This window comes from Talaromyces proteolyticus (genome assembly GCF_021365285.1).
Source record: "Talaromyces proteolyticus strain PMI_201 chromosome Unknown BGW36scaffold_2, whole genome shotgun sequence".
Lineage (NCBI taxonomy): Eukaryota > Fungi > Ascomycota > Eurotiomycetes > Eurotiales > Trichocomaceae > Talaromyces > Talaromyces proteolyticus.
In genome coordinates this window covers 1,801,514-1,822,255 of record NW_025764278.1, presented here as the reverse complement: position 1 = coordinate 1,822,255, position 20,742 = coordinate 1,801,514, and the positions used below count along the sequence as shown (strand labels likewise).

General features: G+C 47.1%; 9 protein-coding genes across 9 annotated transcripts; 5 read left to right on the top strand and 4 right to left on the bottom strand.

The window, feature by feature from the left end:
* BGW36DRAFT_355123 (AhpD-like protein) lies at nt 1–655 on the bottom strand (the record flags this gene model as incomplete). Its single annotated transcript, XM_046213610.1, has 2 exons — nt 1–481; nt 555–655. 2 exons carry the CDS (start codon nt 653–655, stop codon nt 1–3), a joined length of 582 nt encoding a protein of 193 aa, XP_046076733.1.
* A 479-nt stretch (nt 656–1,134) lies between these two features.
* Nucleotides 1,135–2,103, top strand: BGW36DRAFT_355122 (uncharacterized protein; the record flags this gene model as incomplete). Its single annotated transcript, XM_046213609.1, has 1 exon — nt 1,135–2,103. The coding sequence occupies one exon, from the start codon at nt 1,135–1,137 to the stop codon at nt 2,101–2,103; it is 969 nt and encodes a 322-aa protein (XP_046076732.1).
* A 29-nt stretch (nt 2,104–2,132) lies between these two features.
* On the bottom strand, nt 2,133–4,036 carry BGW36DRAFT_334627 (uncharacterized protein; the record flags this gene model as incomplete). Its single annotated transcript, XM_046212914.1, has 2 exons — nt 2,133–3,816; nt 3,889–4,036. The coding sequence occupies 2 exons, from the start codon at nt 4,034–4,036 to the stop codon at nt 2,297–2,299; spliced, it is 1,668 nt and encodes a 555-aa protein (XP_046076731.1). The 3' UTR covers nt 2,133–2,296.
* A 731-nt stretch (nt 4,037–4,767) lies between these two features.
* Nucleotides 4,768–6,586, top strand: BGW36DRAFT_423263 (cyclohexanone monooxygenase; the record flags this gene model as incomplete). The annotated part of the gene is made up of 3 exons (XM_046219813.1): nt 4,768–6,040; nt 6,107–6,301; nt 6,354–6,586. 3 exons carry the CDS (start codon nt 4,768–4,770, stop codon nt 6,584–6,586), a joined length of 1,701 nt encoding a protein of 566 aa, XP_046076730.1.
* A 329-nt stretch (nt 6,587–6,915) lies between these two features.
* Nucleotides 6,916–9,220, top strand: BGW36DRAFT_90731 (oxidoreductase, FAD-binding protein). The gene is made up of 4 exons (XM_046222694.1): nt 6,916–7,508; nt 7,565–8,618; nt 8,674–8,855; nt 8,919–9,220. Exons 1-4 carry the CDS (start codon nt 7,200–7,202, stop codon nt 9,129–9,131), a joined length of 1,758 nt encoding a protein of 585 aa, XP_046076729.1. The 5' UTR covers nt 6,916–7,199; the 3' UTR covers nt 9,132–9,220.
* Nucleotides 9,221–9,358: 138 nt separating this feature from the next.
* On the top strand, nt 9,359–10,959 carry BGW36DRAFT_369843 (aspartate-semialdehyde dehydrogenase). The gene is made up of 4 exons (XM_046215174.1): nt 9,359–9,455; nt 9,646–9,727; nt 9,782–10,039; nt 10,100–10,959. The coding sequence occupies exons 2-4, from the start codon at nt 9,700–9,702 to the stop codon at nt 10,903–10,905; spliced, it is 1,092 nt and encodes a 363-aa protein (XP_046076728.1). The 5' UTR covers nt 9,359–9,455; nt 9,646–9,699; the 3' UTR covers nt 10,906–10,959.
* A 230-nt stretch (nt 10,960–11,189) lies between these two features.
* On the top strand, nt 11,190–12,640 carry BGW36DRAFT_444147 (putative 40S ribosomal protein S4; the record flags this gene model as incomplete). Its single annotated transcript, XM_046221635.1, has 5 exons — nt 11,190–11,203; nt 11,343–11,480; nt 11,539–11,823; nt 11,962–12,256; nt 12,315–12,640. 5 exons carry the CDS (start codon nt 11,190–11,192, stop codon nt 12,372–12,374), a joined length of 792 nt encoding a protein of 263 aa, XP_046076727.1. The 3' UTR covers nt 12,375–12,640.
* A 1,174-nt stretch (nt 12,641–13,814) lies between these two features.
* On the bottom strand, nt 13,815–15,533 carry BGW36DRAFT_287136 (uncharacterized protein; the record flags this gene model as incomplete). The annotated part of the gene is made up of 3 exons (XM_046210483.1): nt 13,815–14,117; nt 14,273–14,764; nt 14,826–15,533. The coding sequence occupies 3 exons, from the start codon at nt 15,531–15,533 to the stop codon at nt 13,815–13,817; spliced, it is 1,503 nt and encodes a 500-aa protein (XP_046076726.1).
* A 4,473-nt stretch (nt 15,534–20,006) lies between these two features.
* On the bottom strand, nt 20,007–20,567 carry BGW36DRAFT_288722 (uncharacterized protein; the record flags this gene model as incomplete). The annotated part of the gene is made up of 2 exons (XM_046210606.1): nt 20,007–20,421; nt 20,506–20,567. 2 exons carry the CDS (start codon nt 20,565–20,567, stop codon nt 20,007–20,009), a joined length of 477 nt encoding a protein of 158 aa, XP_046076725.1.
* Nucleotides 20,568–20,742: the final 175 nt, after the last annotated feature.

Sequence of the window (20,742 nt, the reverse complement as noted above, 5' to 3'; positions counted from 1 at the left end):
CTAATCGTCCACATTGGGAACCTGGCAGTCAAATCCGTTGAGAACCACAGAAACGTAACTATAGAACGCAACAACCTGAACCAGTGCTGTAGCAGTATCTTTTCCAAGGGAACTCAACACATTATCCCACTTGTCTTGAGACAAGGGTCCAGATTTATGAACAAGACCATGGGCGAACTCAAACACAGACTTCTCCTCGTTCGTAAAATTCGCAGGGCATTGACCATGCACAATGGTGTCAAATTCGTCCTCTGAGATCCCGCGACTGAGTGCCAGATATCTATGCCCGTACAATTCGTATGCAGCATTGAACTTTGCTCCTGTGACGATGACTGCTATTTCGCGGTTTTTGGGACTCAGTCCAGGGAGTTGCGAGATTGCCTTGGTCATGCCGAGAAAATGCTCGCCGACCATGGGAGTGTGCAATTCGGCACCAAATGGTCCAACAAAACGACCATCCTTTTTCATGAAAACAGCCTTTCTAGAATTCTCCATTAATTGGCATCATAATAGATTTATCAAAGACGGAAAAAAAGACATATTCAATTACTCACCCGCCGCCATATTTAGTTGTTGTATACGAATACAACTTGTCATAGAACGTTTTGGCATTTTCGTCCAGTTCGCTAGGGTGCAGTAATCCGAGCCGGTTCATTTTTAAAAGCTCTTAATTTAGAGAGCTGGTGAAAAAAAAATGGAAATAGATTGAAAGTCGAGGTCTGTATACTGTTGATGTTGCAGTTGGGAGAATCGGCTCTTAATATAACATTTAAGCTCAGTTTTCTTGTTACGCATGACAACATTGATGTTTGGGTACTTCACTGTATGTATTATAATCCCATAGGATCCATCAAAAAGGGGGTAACTCCTTTTTTGGCGGCAAGTCTTAATTTAGGGTTCAAAAAAGCCAAATTGATCCGCAGAGCCGATATCCGACATGCTCGAAGTTAGCATTGAAGTGTAAACTACAACACCGCTCACATGCTTCTTCTTATTATATACAGGATACTTCATTGTATAGAAATCAACATTTAAAATTCGTTGATACCCAAGGTTGCAAAAAGAAACAACTAAAACAAATCCAGCATTCAAAACTTACATCTTATCAATCGATATAGATATTATTTGCCTCCCATGGAGCAAACTACGGCAACTGAAATCGCAACCTTCCCCCCTCGTTATCTCCTCGAAAATATTGTCGTTCGCCACGATGGTTCAATCATCATTACAGCCTATAATCAAAGGGAGCTTTACTATTTGCCCAATCCAGGTCAGAGTGAAGTAAAGCCTCGGTTAATGTACACGTTCAAAGACTATCCCACCGGAATTGTTGAAGCAACCCCTGATGTTTTCTATATTTCCACGGTTTCAATCATGCGTGGAAAGTTGGAAGGCAATCCAGCACGTCTCTACAAGCTAGACATGCGCAATTTCACCGGTGATCTTCCAGAACCAGTGCTTGCACTTACATTCCCTCCCGAAGCCCTTGGGTTGAATGGTTCTTGTGCCTTGTCTCCATCTGTCCTCTTACTCGCCGACTCCTGGGCTGGTCTTATATGGCGTGTGGATGTTCCAGAAATCGATTCTACGCCTCCTTCCGTCCAGGTGTGGTATAAACATGACATGATGGGCCGTGGTAAAAACCCCAGGACGATCGATGTTCCCGGCATAAACGGGGTCAAGTACCATTCCCGCCTCTACCAAGTATACTTTACCAACACAGCGCAAACTATCTTCGGGCGAGTTCAAGTTGACCCAGCTACTTTGGGGCCACTTGGTGATCCCGTCGAGGTTACTGACCGCTGGATGTGGGCGGATGACTTTATCATTGACGAGAGGGCCAATGTCGCGTACGTCACCACTCACCGACAGAATAGTATCGAGAAGATCCATCTCAAGACTGGAGTGAGACAGAATTGCATTGGGAATCCGCTCACTCTAAAGTTGTTGGGTCCTACAGCCGGTGCGTGGAGTCACCAGTCCAAGGATTATGGCCGTGTGGCATATTTTCTGACTGATGGCGGACATATGAATCCGTATGAGGGAGTCTTTAGGGATGCAAAGGTTTTGCGGGTTGAATTTCCTTCTGAAATCGCTGCTTAGCTCAAATACCCGTCAAGTGCTGTGGTGTTGATCGATTTTCAAATAATATAATATGCATTGTTTTCTTACATAATATGATGCAATTGTAAGAATACACAGAAACACATACAGTAATTATTTCCAACTCATGAAGCGATTACCTCTGAGGGGAACAGTCCAAAGAGTCATTTTGCATTCAAATGATACGAGCTTATTAGTGAACTAGTGGTGCTTCGGAAAGTACCCAGTCCAGATCTTCAGGACCCCACGCTCTCAAATCAAACGTAAAGTCAGTGCTGGATTGCGAAGTAGTCAGGTCAGCCATTGTGACTGGCACTGAAGGTACAGCGGGTTCCAAATATTCAAGAATTGTAAGATATGTCACCTCTTTTTCTTTTTTCTGCTTCATGGCACGTATCAAAAGCTGGAGCACTAACAATGCCTCCCTAATCGTTTTGCTGGGATAACGATCCTTGATCAAATTAATAGTCTGGAGAGTAAAGTGCAAATCACTGAGTGCGTCAATCGAGTCGAGCGAAATCAAAACACAGCACCACTGGAATAGTGTATTTAGCATATTCCACCATGCTTGACCCTTTTGAGCGAGAACGGTAGCTGCTTGTACGGCGGCTTTTCCAATGGAGACGATCTGTTGAGTCTGGCTCCGTGAGATAAGATTGAGTTCGCTGTTGACCCGAATACGCCGATATAGGCAGAAACATACATCTGCCTTGAGCAAAGTTAGATATGGATGTTCCCCTGTGGTGTCGGTTCTCGCAGCATCCAATAGATCTGTCAGGTGATTCAAGTCACTCTCAGAGCCGACTGTTCCATCCGTTAGCGGCAGTTTACAGCCTAGATGCGCTAGCATTGCGGCATTGCTCTTGTCTGTGGGTGCAAATGGGAATTGTCTAGTCACTCCAAGCAGAATGACGGGAGTGCGTCCCATTTCATGAGATATCAGTCTGTTTCCAGCACAGACCACCCAAAATAAATAGCTGCAGGATTCGGCATTCCACATTCCACTATGCTGGTCGAATCCGATTTCTTTATGCAGGCCGAGTGACTCCGCCATGTGCATGGTAGTGCAGCTGGCAAACCAAGTGATATGTGGTGTTGCTGTGGCCCGAAGATATAAAGCGCGAAGAAACAAAGCAGCCAGAAGGTCAACATTCGGTTCACTAAGGGTAGCCTGATCTGACAAAATGGCTTCGGCGTGTCGGACAATTTGGCTCTCGGACTGGGAATTACTTGAAATTGTGAGGATAGATGACATTCCAATGATACCACCGACCAGGGCTTCAAACGAAAGTCCTTGGGAATTACCCATAAAATGATTCTCCGTGCGATCTATCAAGGATTCAAAGTCCATGCATCCGCAGATCGGAAATTTCGCAGCGAAGAAAGACTGAAGATAATTTTTTGCCCTTGCCAAAGTCACCATTGAGCATATTGTATCCCCCACGCGGCATGGCGATTGTTCTCTGGCATGGAGATTCCACACATAGGGCTGCATCTGCGGTAAAATATCAGACTGTAGCTGCAGTCCAAGATATCGAGGGAAGGCTTCGAGAGAGTGTCTCCCGATGTATCGGGCTGGTGGCTCAACGAATGTGACATTATTGTTGCCAGTATTGCTGTTACTCTGTCTGCAACCTTGTATAAGGTCTGTCATCGACGCCTTAGCCTCGAGAGAGCTCTTGGCCCTATTAGCCTGTCGGGCATATTGCTCCTCTGGCACATCGGCTAGGGAGTCATTCTCATCCCAAGCTGTGTTGTTATTACTGGTGGGGGCGACCGGGAAACGGCGGCTTTGGCGATAACTACAGAGATAGCCATATCCATTGCAAGTGTCACACGGATAAGCCCCGTTGCATTTTCTCTTTCGGCTGGAGCAAGGAATGCAGGCTCTTCGCGTACGCAAGCGCTTTGAACTAGATCTCGGCTCAGCCATGGACAATCCCCGCTTTCGATAATAATGAATAAGGAACCCAAATTCGCTGACGTTGGAAAGGATCGAAAATACAATCCGCACCGAAGAGGACTCGAGCAGCTATTTGGGTCATAAAAACAGATTGCATCGGCTCATCGGCACGGCTGCACGAGGGAAAAGGATCAGTGCACAAGCAAGCACGAATCGGAAGGCTAACCTGTGTTCGAGGCGCAGTTTCTTTGTTTCCCCGTCCGAGCGCATATAGGCGGGGAAGTGGAGAATAGATTGGAGAATAGATTGGAGAATAGATTGGAGATTAACCGGGGTCGTGTTATCTTCATCTTCCCCTCATTCTGATTTAAAGTTTGAAGCACAAAGAAGCAGCGGGTATTGCGGGATGTTGTTTTTAGTATATTGCTGTCTGGCGTCCCGGGGCGAATTAGGGTTGCGAAGCCGCCAAGAGTCATGGGGATACTCATGGCCTGGTATACACACGACATTCTTCTAGGTTCGTAACGGCGTGGTTTCTCTTCGTGCGTATACTAGAATTGTGCAGGCATCACGTTTTATGCAATTGAAGGCTTTTGTCCCTAGGGCCGAGGTATACCGCGTTAAGCTGAGGATCGCTTCGTGATAAATAATAAGACGCGAAAGATATTTCTTAGCAGCTTAAAATCATGTTAACACCTCGTCAAATATAAAATTCAGCTATACATAGAAATTATACACCACGCACCTTCGCAAAAATCATCATGTCTCTAGAAACTGATGATGCCCACGAAAATGACTGGTACAACCAAGACTTTGGCGAATATCGCATCACTGAGCATCCCTTGTATACCAAGAGACAGCTACGAGTAATCTGTGTCGGAGCAGGTGCATCTGGACTGCAGCTTGCCTACAAGGCAGACCGTCTCTTGGACAACGTTGTTCTGCAGATATACGAGAAGAACTCAGATATCGGAGGAACATGGCTTGAAAACCGCTACCCTGGGTGCACTTGTGACATTCCTAGTCATAGCTATCAGTTCACTTGGGCGAGGAACCCTAACTGGTCCCATTATTACTCGTCGTCGGAAGAAATATGGAAGTATTTCAAAGATGTCTCCAGAAAGTATGATCTCGAAAAGTATATCGAATTCAATACAACAGTAAAAACAGTGACTTGGAATGAAGACAGAGGAACATGGAATGTTAGTGTTCTGCATCCAGATGGTTCACAGTCCAACGATTGGTGTGACATCTTGATCAGCGCTTGTGGAAATTTGAATTCTTGGAAATATCCGAATATCCCTGGCTTACAGCTATTCAAGGGGAAGCTGATGCACAGTGCCACCTGGGACAAGTCCTACGATCTCACTGGAAAGAAAGTTGCTGTCGTCGGTGGTGGCTCTTCCGCTGTCCAAATCATTCCGTCAATTCAACCCAAGGTAAAGCATTTAGTGGCATTTTTGAGATCTCCAGTCTGGATCACATCAGGTTTCGCATCCAAGTATGCCGGGCCTGGTGGTTCCAATTTCAAATATTCCTCAGAGCAGATGAAGAAATTTGAAAATGACCCGGAAGGTTATACCCAGTATTGTCGTGACATCGAGGGAGAGCTGAATCGACGTTTCACTTTGATGCAGTTGAGCAGCGAAGATCAGAAACAATCCCGTCAAGAAGTGAGCGCCCAGATGACTGAGCAACTAGGAGGCGACGACCGCCTAGCTAAGAAACTTATTCCTGAATTTGCGTTGGGTTGTCGCCGGATGACACCGGGCTCGGGGTATCTTAGGTCCTTAACAGCAAAGAATGTAGATGTTGTTTGCGAATCCGTGGTACGGTTTACAGAAAATGGTATTGTTGATGAATCCGGCGTTGAGCATGAGGTAGATGTAATCATATGTGCTACCGGCTTTGACACGTCTTTTACACCCCATTTCAATGTCATTGGTCGGGGTGGGCGAGATATCAAATCTCAGTTTGGTGAATTTCCTGTCGGATACATGGGTATCATGGCGAAGAACTTTCCTAATCTATTCCGTATGTTACTTCTTTTCATTCCCTTTTTGTGAACTCTTTGAAGCTGAACTAATGATTAAATTGCAGTCATGATTGGTCCCAATGGCCCAGCCAGTCACGGCTCAATCATCCCGGTCCTAGAGTGGTATACACGATACATCTTTGCAGTTATCGAAAAGGTTCAGAGAGAAAACATCAAGTCGTTTGAACCAAAGGAGGAAGCAATCAAAGACCTATATAACCATACCCACGAATTGATGAAAAGACTTGTTTGGTCATCCGGTAAGTCTCTCGCAGGACACCAACTCGTGTCACGAAGTTAATAACCTGAAAGCGTGTCGGTCTTGGTTCAAAAACGGCAAGGTCCATGGCCCTGTCACTGCCATCTATCCCGGGAGTCGACTTCATTTCTTTGAGGTGTTGAAGCATGTGCGTTGGGAGGACTTCGAACTTGGGTATCGAACGAAAAACAGGTTTCAATTCATGGGCAATGGATATACTCATACCGAATTGCAAGTTAATGGAGATCCAGTATGGTACTTTGACGATGACTTCACAAAGGTGTAAACTGTTCAAATACATAAATATGTAGCTAGTATACAGATAGATCATAGATATCAAATGAAATATGAGGTCCTACCATCATTGCGTCATCAACTAAAATACCTCAACAACAACAATTGCGATTCTCCTAACTTAGGGCCATAGGTATTTCTTCGATCTGACTCAGCGTAAATGGCAAATGTTGCCTGTTGTATACGATCATATTGTATCTTTGTTTCACCCCTGCATGGAGTGGGGGTCATTCGATGAAGCTCATCCTAAAGATGCATGACCTCATATCTCTCCAGCACAACAAATCCTCAGCTATCACAGAAGACCCCGTTCTATCTGCAGCCAGAGTATCAATTCTCCGGCTAACTCGCACGCTCGGTTCCGGGCAGATGGAGAAGAATGAAAAGATTGAAGACTTCTTCGACCCTCAACTCGGCTTCTCGGCCGACTGTCGCACTGCATCCCACGCGATGCCGAAACACAATTCTGGTGAAGCACGCTAACCCATCATACAAGAAGTACCCTCTGCGCTATTAATTGCTCATTTTTTCCTGCATAGAGAAAAAAGGCCAGTCTTCGATCGAGACAGCATTGAGTACATTGTCGACTACGAAGAGCGCGCGACATGAAAGCGTCTCTGCCTCTCCGGAGCTTCTCCACACCATGCCGGAGCCAATTCCGCCCTGGTTTCTACCGGCGGACACCTTCCTCTTCTCCACGACGATGGAACAGCACCAACAGCAGTAGTGGTGCAGGCCCTGCATCTGATGCTGCTTCTAGCACCAAGGCCTTTTGGACAACCAGCCGTGCTCTGGTTCTAGCTGTTGCGGCAAGCTCTGGTGCTTACGCATTCGCCAGCACGCGGGGATCTCTATCGTCAACAGCGCAAGCAAAAGAAGCCCCACGGTATGGAGATATCAAGCAGTTTGAAAAGGTACGCTTGGATTCGAGCCATAATAGCGACCGGTGAAATTGACGCGTTATAACCAGGCCATTGCAGAATTGCGTACAGATCTCGGCGAAGACGCTATTAGCACCGATGACGACGACCTTCACGACCACGGCTACTCTGAATGGTCGTCCGTGAACGCAGACCGGCTCCCCGTCGCAATTGCATACCCCAAAACTACCGAAGAGGTTTCTAAGATTGCCAAAGTATGCCACAAATACCGAATGCCCATGGTGCCATATTCTGGCGGATCAAGCTTGGAGGCCAACTTCTCTGCGCCTTACGGTGGCATGACGATCGATTTTGCCTTTATGGATCGCATTCTGGAGGTACACGAGAACGATTTGGACGTTGTTGTCCAGCCGTCGATACAATGGATGCACCTTAACAAGGAGCTGGAGAACACCGGTCTCTTCTTTCCAGTAGACCCTGGCCCGTCGGCCAAGATTGGCGGTATGGTCGGTACCAACTGCAGCGGCACGAATGCAGTCCGCTACGGCACGATGAAGGATTGGGTAGTCAATTTGACGGTTGTCTTGGCGGATGGCCAGATTATCAAGACGCGGAGACGTCCTCGCAAGACTTCAGCTGGATACAACCTGACGGGTATGTTTGTTGGGTCGGAAGGGACTCTAGGAATTGTCACCGAGATTACCCTCAAACTCGCACCTTCCCCGGAGCAAATGCGTGTAGGTATTGTGACTTTCCCTTCAATTCGAGATGCCGCGTCGGCAGCTATGCAGGTAACCCGCAGGGCGGTTCCTGTGCAGTCCATGGAGATCATGGATGATGTGCAAATGAATGTCATCAACCGTGCTGGAGGTACCGGCCGTGTCTGGAAAGAGCTACCCACACTTTTCTTCAAGTTTTCCGGTACCAAAGCTCAAATCGAGGACAGTATAAGGATAACGAAGGAAATCGTGAAGAATAATAAATCAACATCCTTTGAATTCGCCAAGAATGAGCAAGAAGGTCATGTGCTATGGTCTGCGCGCAAGGAGTCCTTATGGAGTATGCTTTCATTGCGCAAAGAGGGGTCTGAAGTTTGGTCTACAGATGTCGCAGTGCCCATTTCTCGACTGCCTGACATTATAGGTATGCCCGTTGGAGGCTTTACATACGACGGATCAGACTAATCAAATGAACGCAGAAAAGTCAAAGGAGGAACTCGATGATTTGAAGATTTTCGCTAGTCTACTGGGGCATATCGGCGATGGCAATTTCCATACCAGCATCATGTACAATCGAAAGGACCCGGATGAGAGAGCACGAGTTGAGACTGTCGTCCATAACATGGTAAACCGTGCTCTTGAAATGGAGGGATCCTGCACAGTAAGGCTACTACGCCTATAATTTCATGTATCATGTTGGTCTAGTAGCTGACTTTGCTTTTAGGGTGAGCACGGTATCGGGCTAGGAAAGAAGGAATCCCTCGTGAGCGAGCTAGGACCAGACACTATCAATGTCATGAGAAACATCAAGCGGGCTCTGGATCCCCACTGGCTGATGAATCCAGGCAAGATTTTCGACTATTCAACAGACAGTAAACCTACAAGTATAACCGATCTCGAGTCAGGTCGTTTAGCTGGCGCACAGAAGAAGGACTAGGATAGTGAAATTTTTGGTTGCATATAAAAAGATGGTTCATGTACATATTTGTAATGAATATATTATGCTTCATTCATATTGAGTTTAATCCAGAGATATTCCATAATTATATGGGATGATCTTGCATGAGTCAACTGTGGCGTGAGCGGGGGTCTGCATCCAGTCACATCACTGAACACCCCGCAGTGCGATATCGCAGTCCCGCGGAGGTCCAAACTTTTTTGTCGCAAGAACATCAATCTCACCCAAGCTACAAATCTCTCTCTATCTTGCTTTTCTCATCAATTGCTACAGGTTGCTTGGCAAAGAAACGTTTTCTGCTTGGTAAGTCTTGATTACGCTCAGTTGAATGTGTTTTTACTGTTCTCCTACCTGCTGTTATGTAGCTCCGGCTCCGGCGATAAGTGTGACTCTTCAGGTTTGCTGTTGTTCACCACGCCCCATTTTTTTACTATCAAATCAATTCCTTTTCATATGGATTATATTACTCTGAAGGTGTACTTACTGGCAGGAGCTGCAGATTAATCGAAGGAGAACACAAAGAAAATCAATTAGCGCGGCCTGCGGCATGTCGTCCCAGACTGTGAAGAAGTGCGGTTCGTCTATATACCTAAATTCCCTCTCACATAATCCATATTGAATATGAGAAGGTGTCCTCGGAGCCACAGGTTCAGTCGGTCAACGATTTATCCTTCTCCTCGCCGACCACCCCTTCCTCGTTCTGCACAAAGTCGGCGCCTCGTCTCGCTCCGCCGGCAAGAAGTACAAAGATGCCGTGAAATGGAAACAAGCCAGCCCCATGTCAAAAAAAATCGCTGAGCTGGTAGTTCAAGATTGCACAGCCGAGAACTTCACCGATTGCGACCTCGTATTTTCTGGGCTGGACAGCGATGTTGCTGGTGACGTTGGTATGGTGCACATGCAAGTACTTTTCATATGCGCATTTTTCTAACACTGTATAATGATAGAGATGCAATTCATCAAGGCCGAAATCCCAATCTTTTCGAATGCGAAGAATTACCGCAAGCACCCATTGGTTCCCCTGGTTGTGCCGACGGTCAACCCGTCGCATTTAGCCCTGATCCCGCATCAACGAAAAGAATTTGGCTTGAAGAAGGGCTTTCTTGTTTGTAACTCAAACTGCGCGGTGATCGGCATTGTCATACCATTTGCGGCCATCCAAGCCAAGTTCGGTCCCGTGGAGGAGGTCGAGATCTTTACAGAACAAGCTGTTTCCGGTGGCGGCTACCCAGGTGTTCCTTCCATGGACGTGTTAGACAATGTCATTCCGTTCATTAGCGGCGAGGAAGACAAGCTAGAGTCAGAGGCACAAAAGATTCTCGGAACACTCAATAGCGGAGCCACGGCGTGTGAGGAGCAAGCCGGTCTACGAGTTGGTGCTACTTGCACGAGGGTTGGCGTTACGGACGGCCACATGGCATTTGTGTCTATGCGCTTCAAGAATAGGCCTCCTCCCAGTGCCGAGCAAGTCAAGCAAGCGCTACGCGAATACAAGTCTGAGGCCCAGAAACTGGGTGCTCATTCTGCCCCAGAGCAAGCCATTGTTGTATTCGACGAGCCCGACCGACCTCAGCCTAGGCTTGACCGCAACCTCTCCAATGGATACGCAGTGAGCGTCGGCCGTGTGCGAGAAGGAAACCCAGGCGGGCATTTTGATATTCGCTTCGCCTGTCTCTCGCATAATACAGTGATAGGTGCTGCAGGCTCATCCACCATGAACGCAGAGTTGGCTGTCATCAAAGGATACATCTAAAAGTTGGGCATCGTACATATCTACATAGAGCAATCGATCACATACCCTTTTTCAGCAGTAGAAAATAGGCGGTGACTGCCGGCAGTAAATATAAATGCCAAGATAATGGCCATCCACGTGATCAGAGCTCGCCCTAAGCAACCCCCAATGGGGACTAAGGCAGCCCACACGGCCCACTCGCTTAGCGAGTTCTGCGCTTTGTCTTGTGCTCCGATTTCCAGCTTCTTTTTTCATCGCGACACTTCGACAATCCCAGGTACAGTCGACAACACAATACCGTCAAGATGGGCCGTGGACCGTAAGTCTTTTTTTCCTTCTCTGCGACGATGCGCTCTCGATGCATGTCAGAACAGTTAGAAATTCTTTCGCCTCGAGACGCCGCAAAATTTCCCATCATCGATTCGACTATGACTGACCCGATGTTTTGTGATATACAGAAAGAAGCACCAAAAGCGCTTGAGCGCTCCTGCGCACTGGCTCTTGGACAAAATGTCCGGGACGTACGCTCCCCGCGCCTCTGCCGGTCCTCACAAGCTGCGTGACTGCATGCCTTTGATCGTGTTCATCCGTAACCGGTTCGTACCAGCACATCACAGGCCAAAAGAAAGGGAAGGAAAACTGACTGGTGATTAGTCTCAAGTACGCTCTCAACGGCCGCGAGACCAAGGCCATCGTCATGCAGCGCCTCGTCAAGGTCGATGGCAAGGTCCGCACCGACCCAACCTACCCTGCTGGCTTCATGGACGTTATCAGCCTCGAGAAGACTGGCGAGAACTTCCGTCTGATCTACGACACCAAGGGTCGCTTCACCGTGCACCGTATCCAGGCGGAAGAGGCCGAATACAAGCTGGGCAAGGTCAAGCGCGTTCAGCTCGGCAAGGGCGGGATCCCATTCTTGGTTACGCACGATGCGAGAACGTGAGTTTTCACAACTCCCACGAAGTTCCGCGTCATTCAGTCGTTGGACCAAGCTTTGGTTGATCGACGGAGGACGGAGACGAACTTCGAGTAAGAATTCTATTGGTCATGACATGTGCTAATGCGAGGGTAATATAGCATCCGCTACCCTGACCCAGTGATCAAGGTCAACGACACTGTCAAGATCGACCTTGCCACTGGCAAGATCCTTGACTTCATCCGCTTCGACACTGGTGTTATCGCTATGGTCACTGGTGGTCGTAACATGGGTCGTGTTGGTGTCATCACCCACCGTGAGCGCCACGATGGTGGTTTCAACATTGTCCACATCAAGGACGCTGTTGACAACACCTTCGCTACCCGTGAAAGCAACGTCTTCATCATTGGACAGGATAAGCCATGGATCTCCCTGCCCAAGGGCAAGGGTGTCAAGGTACGTTATCAAATATCCACTTCGACTTTGTAAAACCTTTACTGATTCTATTTAACAGCTCTCTATCGCTGAGGAGCGTGACCGCCGTCGTGCCTATGCTATTGCTCAGGGTCACTAAATGTGCTCTGGTAGGTATTGTAGGATGAACACGAAAACCAAAAATTAGATAAAACCCCTTTTACAAGATACCCTGTCTCGAGAATTCACATCTCAGGCAGAAAAAACATCAAGTCGATTCATGGGTTGAAAAATGACTCAATTGACGAATGAACGATACCATAACCACGGAACGCACGTGTTTCTATGTGTTGTTCAACGTGGCACGACAATATTCAATAGTTAGGACGGAATTAATTTCTTTCTTGTTCAGTTGGGGTAATGGGCTTCTTGACTGTAGATTCCCTGTATTCGAGATATACCTAGTCACGTAACTGTAGCTTGTCGACTGATAGGCATATGTACACTTGATTTCTCTGTCAAGTTTTTAAGCATGGCATCACATCGTACACCTGTATCAATGATTATTTACTCTTGAGCAGGGTTTAGATCCAAGTTCAATATGATGCTATTTACTATATAAGATCTAAAGACAGCGCGATCACCATAATATCCCCCGAGTTAACGATCTTGTCAGGTTTCGCTTCGCAATCTAAGAGATTGTCGTCAATTTCAAATAATTCAATACATAAATTGATTTTATCCTGACACGACAATAGTATATATGACCAATTGACACATCTAATAGCATCATCTCCACAAATCCCGTCCAACACTAGTAATTGTATGCATCTACATAAAAATGCTTAGGCAGTTCTACCCGAACCCTGAACCGCCCAAAAATTGACACATCATTTACACCTGGACTTCTTGATATCATTTTATTCGGCATGCACTGGTGCCCGAGTGCAGAAGATTATAATACCATAAACTTATTGCTGGATAGTTAAATTTTATACATACATGGGCATGTGGATAGATTAGTGTGGTCGGATGTACATGGTAGATAGTTAATTGTATAAATAAACATTGAAATCTTTAATTTCAAGATCGAAGTAGAAACTATATCTAACTCGGACCAGGAAGTGATCAATATTCCAATAGTCTTCAAAACCTGAATGATGCCGATTTCTATCGCAACGATAATAATCTGGAATGTATAACAACATCCCAGCCAATGGATATCACAAACAAAATGTCGCAGATATGCTTGCAAGTCGCAAAATCAAAATCAATGACATGTGCTGAAATTTCAACAATTTACTGACCAAGCCTGATTCCCTGATCGTAGTACTGTACGCCAATGCATGATCCAAGACAGAAAAGCAATGAAACCAGGGCATGAAACATGCAGCCACAGTTACGCAAGACACAGCTCCTTAACAATGAAATATGCCCATGTTCGCAAACCAAAACAAATCGACCCTTTGCAATTTATATCACAACGCGTACACATAAGAAACATGTCAATGGGCTAGAGGTATATCCGAAAAAGGAAAAAGCGAAAAATTTGGGGGGGGGGGGGGGGGGGAGACATGCAAACCAAAGCAGGTCTATTGTGCTATGGTCGAGGCTGTGGCGTAATAAATAGCTCATCTAAAGCTACCTCACCATTCCGGCGGTATTCCACCACATGCGGCATCAGAAAGGGTATTCCCGGTGTAGTCTTCATAGCATATCGGTACGCAGCATAATTATTCGAGGCGTCCGACATCGACACCAAGTTAACCGGCGTAAGGGAGATCACCGATATCGATTCCTCGCCATTCGGGGAAAGAGTTGTCCATAGACACGACATGCTGACGAGCTGGAGGCCCCGAATTAACGCCAATGTGGAGTTATAGTTGCGTAACGAATGGAGGATCTATATTTATAATAACAAAAAGCGGATTGGCCTAGTTAGCCATTCATTCGTTTGTTGACCATTGTGATGACAAACATGAACATGGACCGGGCCGGATCGTTTGGAAACGTGCAGTTCAACGGTAAGACTCAGGAGATAAAGAAATTCTGACTTACCTCGGCACATTGCTGAATATAGGGAACGATTTCGGGCAGTGCAGTACAACATTCAAAAACGGATGTAGCTAGAATAGACCACCGGTCGTGTAGAGCTTCTACCGTAGGGTTATCCTCGCTCATGAGCTTGTCTCGGGATAGTTGGGCGAATTTGGATTCGTCAGAACGTGTCAGAGATCGAGCTAGATCAGCTGCTGATAGCGATGCTAGTAGGCTGTCTAATAAGGGAACCCTGGTGTCAAGCTTCTTGTGCCAGTCCATCTGCGGCACATGGATGTATGTTTGCTGGAAGCGAACTCTTAGGACGGACAGTAGTTTGACGGTATTGTATAGTCCCAAGCTAGATGCTTTAAACAATCCCTGTATCGGTCCCGCGATGAATTCAAAACCAGACATGCGAGCCTGAGAAATCCCAGCTATGCCTTGGTCTTGGAACTGAGACAAACATTGTACGATTGCCCGATGGGCGAAGGGACTCTTAGTCCTCATAATCTATATGGTGTTAGAACTATGAAACAATAACGCGGCTACGACACAGGCTTCATAGACAAACCTTTTCAACTTCTTGATACTTGGGCAGCTCGTCCGGATAGGTCTGGAGGTACGTTGATAGAATGACGTAGAATACCGTATGCTGCTGGAGGAACCAATCCACCTCTGGGGTAGCGTATCCCATAGAATATCGCACCCAAGTCTCAAACGGCACACTTTTAAACTGAGAATGGCTTTCTGCTTCAATTTCCTGTGCAACAGCCGCTGGATCTGTAACTCGACGAGCCCGCGTCGGGAAGCGACTCCATGGCACATTGACAGGTTCGACGGCCTGACACCGGCGTAAAATCTCCTCTACTCGCTGAGCATGAGAGAGTCCAGGCAGATAAGGCAGCTCGTACGGCTGTAATAGACCTTCAATGAATTTCTCGATGAACGCGGCGTCTCTCCTTTGCAAGGCGGCCCGCGGCTGATTCCCATCATTGAACAGGCCGAACCTGATTACCAGCATGATTTGTCGAATGTCGAAACTCCATAGCACGGTACGTGCCTCGTCTTCCCACCAGCGATATGGGGCATGGAAGCGTGGCCGCTCATCGGCGGAGGAAAAAAGTGGTCGATAAGACAGGGAAGAATGCACGGTTTCGACAGTTGCTGCCGCAGACGACACTGTTCCAGCAGTGTCATAGAGCACCTGTGCGGACGCATTGCCGGTTGCAGGTGTCGAGGTCGTCGCCGTTTGTGATGTTGTTGCTGGTGATGTTGTCATGGCCATGGTTGTTGGCATGACATCTATGAAGTCTGACGGGTAGGAAGAGGTAGTATCAAAGGATGAGGATGGATACGAAGTGTTAATTACTACAGACGAGCTGGTGGCCGGTTGCGTTACCCAGAAGTCATAGGTTGATCCCCACGAATCATATGCAGAGGCCGCTGTCATGATGCCTTGCAATCAAATTCAAAAATCCGATCAACCGATAATTGGCTAATAACGAAATGTCTCGGGCGAAGACAAAAGACCCATTGCGGTCGCCACTGTAATGTTGTCGCCTGGGGAAGCGCAGGTTCGGTCTAGGTTATTAAATTCACCTGGCGTATCGCTGCAGACAAGAGTGAATGAAAACCGTAGTACAGATAGGTGGCACGACAGAAGGCGAGAAGACGGAATCTTTTCAGGATGTAGATGCAAGCTGTAAGATGCGGTCATACAGACACCTGCCTCGCCACGCGCAGTTGTCAATAAAAAGCTTAGAGTGGTTCCTGGCGAAGCCGAGAGGGGCTGTCTTTTTCTTTTCTTTTTTCTTTACCCTACCATAGACGGCGCGAGTCTAAACAAGAGCGCCTCTTATCTTGCGTCGATGCCTGATTGCAAAGAACCAGCGGGTCTAGCAGGGACCGACGTGTTGGGTCTGCAGCGGAGTCTATCATATAGGCGAGCAACCCTTAATTTGGGAGGGGGCCGGAGGTAGCAGCAAGGCGTTTTCGGAGAAGTCATTGGAGAAGGCCAAAGTCAAAGTCCAAAAGTGAGGAGTGGAGTGTGGATTCCTGATTTCTTGTTAGACTGCGAATTATGCTGCCGATCCGGGAAGAGACAGAAGGATCAAGGATCAAGCTGATCCATGATCCATCAGTCCCGAGATGCCGGGTCAAACTTCCCACAACTGCTTGGCACTTCCACTTAGTACGTATTGCTATTGTTACTAAAATATTATTAAGGATTTTGTGCGTATGCCGGCTGTTGGCCAGGCTAACGGCCGTTTCTGGTATCCGCTCGCCTTGACTGATACTATAGACATCTAACTTTGCAATTCTACACAGTGCCACAATCACCACCTGAATCGACCACGCGTGATCAAATGCCCCTCCTTGATTAGGATAGGATAGGATGTAAGCGCCATAACTGGATCCAGACAGTGGTGTGAGCCAAGAGTTGTTGCTATGACACGCCGATGAGCATAGAAGCGGTCAGCCTGGAGCCAAAGCAAAAGCAACCTAGGATCTTGAATGCAGACCTTGCTGGTATGTAGACCGCCAGAGTCCTCGATTGCGAAGCTACTCCGAGTACGGCCGTCGCACCCCGTCATCGTTGACACACATTTCTTGCGGCCGGGAGTGCAAGCCATGACCGCATGATGTCAAAACAAAGAGCAGATAATCAATAGTTCAACGCTCAGCAACTATCGGTCCACTGTGTCCAACGGCCGGATAATAATCATTGATTCGACTGACTGGACGTCATTATTATTGCCCTTTTTTGTCTTCGGCTCAGACACAAGCGAAAGCCCCATATTCCAAGACTCACTAACGGATCGGAGCGGAGGAAATGAACAGACTAAATAGAATTCAACAACTGGACCACGTTTTTCCTCCCAGAGACGGGATTGCCGTGTGTTTCGGGATTCGGTGGCATCAGTATCACACGGCCTCCACCCCACGCTACTGAGTAATGTCTATTTATTCACCCCTCGCCACGAAAGATGGATTCATTATTGACTGTGCAATCGCCGTTGCGTACACCGAACGGAATGTGACAGATGATGCATGTCTTGGTCCGATGTCATCACTTTGTAACAAATGTCGGTGGCTAATCCCCTGCTTCCCACATATGTACACAGCTCAGCACTATGACGTGAACCAACAACGGTTGATACCTGACTGGCTGAGGTAATATTATTATCAGTATCAGACTATTAGTACTGGTATTATAGGGAGAATCAGTGGATCCAAGGATTACTAGTCTGCTGGACTTTGGGTGAGTATTGGTGTAAGAAAGGGTTATTGTCCGAACCAGTCCACGACTTTGTGCTGGTTTCTTTGGAGGTTGGGCTGCTTTCTTTCTGATGCATCAGATTTGCGAGAGCAAAAAGGAAAAAATCTCCGCTTGGCCCTAGTAACAATAGAAGCTGATTAGCTCGTTAAGCCGGTCAATCATAGCCCAGACTAATGATTGCCGCCTGCCCTCATTGGACGGGAGCGGCATACTTCCGAAATAGGAAGCTCTTCTAAGAGGGCTAACACAAGCACTAGAGCTCTCTGATGAGTAGGAGGAATAGGGATAATAATGCAACGTTGCCCGTTTATAGGCACATTCCTGCTGTTGTTTTGGTCACTGGACATGCCTATTTGGGTGCGAGTTTAGACCGACTCATCAAACTGAGTCATGTAGATTGGATGTCCCTATTGACGCCTCGTCTATTACCATCTATCCGTGGGTCACGGGATAGATTTGCTGGTAGCTTCAGGCACGGTCCGTTCTTAGTGCCGGTAGATGCTAGAGAATAATTTGTTTTTTTTTTTCAATCTATATTCGATCTTCGAGCCTGCTGAATGCAGCCTATGCTCGGCTGTGGTTGATTCGCCCCTCCAAGAGTCCAGGGTATTAGGAGAATGCAGTGTTACAAGGATACTGGCTGTATGCTGATTGCGTGTGGCAACTGACAATAATAGCGTATACTATTGAAACGAAAAGTATCGTAAAACAGTGGGTCCGGCGCGGTGAGTGTTCTGTAGAAAGAAAGCTCTGTGGAAAAGAAAAGAAAAAGAATATGAACTTGTGGGGGAAACGGCGAAAACAAGGTTTTTATATTTTCTTTTACTTCGCTTCAAGCGTCAGTCGTTCTGTAGACTCTTTTCCGAAGACTTGAGGATGTAGATAATGGTATTGTTGCTGTTTTCCCTGTCAGAGTTTTAAGATTGACACGTTGAACAATATTACAGGTGAGAGACAAAACGAGGAACAGGCTTAGCGGCTTGTTTTTGCCACCAGGAAGGATCACGAATCGCGATTGGATTTCGATATAATGGAGATACTCGGAGAAAGTAATTTCACCAATGTTATTGACGTTCCGGACTCGTGTTGAATGTGCGCCTCAGTTTTTTAGAGTTTTCTTCATCTATTCCAGCACCCCTTCCCATCAGCCCTGCAGTCATTGCGAAGTCTGCACTATTTCGTACTCCATACTAAGGTCCCAGCAACAGCAATAAAGTTAGTAATAAGTTACGCAGGCATTTGAAATACTGATGCGAGGTCTGAGCGTGCTGGGGCGCGGATTGGCTGGGTCGTTCAGGTAGTGTGCGTCCCAGCAGGTCGGTTACTGGGATTGATCATCGATCGTGAAAAGTCACCTGTTAGCCCCTACGTACGCCCCTGCCATTGGCTCTGGGCGCCTTCCCCTGCGCTGCTGACTGCTCATAAATGCGCGAAACTGGAGTTGCAATCGCCCCACTGACGCACAATTCGGTTCTTCACTGACTATTGGCTTGCCACTCGGAAGTATTAGCAATCTATGATGATTGCTGTTGCTGCTGTTGAGCAGTCGAAGGTGAGGGTCATGAATATTGATGATTCTGAAGGTGTCGACGAGAACTTCATTCAATCGACAGTCTTAGAAAACACTAGGTGGCCGAGATGGGGCCGTCGTCATGTCAGAGAGTACGTCCTTGTCGATCTGCCATCCCACCGATGGAGTCTTCGCAAGTCCTGCAGAGAAGACGGAACATTCACCAGAGAGTCAGCGTCTCCAAGGGGTACGACCCGAGGACCTGGATCCGGGAGGTGCCGATCAACATGGCCAATGGCCGATGCCTTTACTTTCACTAGAGGTTGAAGTCAATAATAATGAGAGAGAATTAGTAAATGACATAACAGTAATGGGTGGTATTTCCCTCGGGTCCTCGGCTTTTTCACGGATTTGGCCGGCCCATGAGAATTTCAGAGTACGACTCTGGCTGGTTAGTTGGTAGCCACCTGGTTACTACGTAATAAGAGCAGTTCTCTGGGCATTCCCCGACTCAAAAATGGGCACTTGTTTTCGGAGAATTGAAATGCCCGTGGTTATTATTATACATACTATTATAGTTGTTGTCCCCGCAATAACATCATGTGTGTATGCTGTAGGCCAACACTTGCAGTTTTGTGCGACTTGTTGGGAATGTACCAACCGTTCGGAATAATCTTTGCGGTCTAGTTTTCGTACATATTTCCCAGTATCCATACCTTGATACTTAATAACGGCTTTGACTCAGCCGCTCCATCCAAATAGCGCGAAACCGCCTCATTTGCTGCGGCCGAAACCAACATCGTTTTCAGGACATGACTCGCTTCAATTAGACCTCAAGACCGAAACCCTAGAGTAAGCCAAACTATATCATTGCTTGCCATAGCCAGAAAGCGTGCCAATCAATATATGTACGCGAGTAATTATCTTCCTTGTAGCCAACTTCATCCCAACATTGGCCATATTTACTTCCGTTTCTTGTCCTTCGCAGCCGGGTCAGGCCCCGACCCAAAGGCCCCCAACAAATACGCAACCCGATTTACAAACAGGAACGCGGTGAACCCGATATTTCCCCATGACACCCAGCTCCAGGAAGCCACATCGAAGAAGCCGTCTGCGCCCATGGCCGCATATGTCGCGTATATATGTCCAATATCGGCGATTGTGAGTGCCAGCACTGAGTTTCGAAGGACGCGGATTTCAGAGGTACCGTAAATCACTCCAAACACAAGCATTCCCACAAGGCCGTAGATATTGGCAAGTTGATAGTTGAGAGCGAGGGTACTCGGATGGTGTGGAAGAGGAGGTGGGTTGGAGGGAGAGGTTTGGCCGATGATGAAGCTGTCTGTGTCGAAGATGGGAGCAATGACTCCGCCAACCCTGTTTAAATATGTTAGCTAATGTAGCCGTTTGATAAACGTGGTCGAGATGCGTTAATGAGTAGCTTTCAGGTATGATGCTCACATAGAGAGAGGCTCCACGACCGCGAAGAGAATGAACGGCCATGTTGGAAAAAGTGTCAACATTTTGAATGCGTTGTTCGTTTCTTTCTTTCTTTCTGCGTCCACAATAGCAGTACAATATCCGTACCCTGGATATCTGTAAATTGCCTTGATAGAAGGAAGGGAGCTGCAGCAAGATGTGCGTGTATGGAAAGAGAGATGCTGAAGTGCGGAGAAGATGCCCCGGCCCGACCCTCGC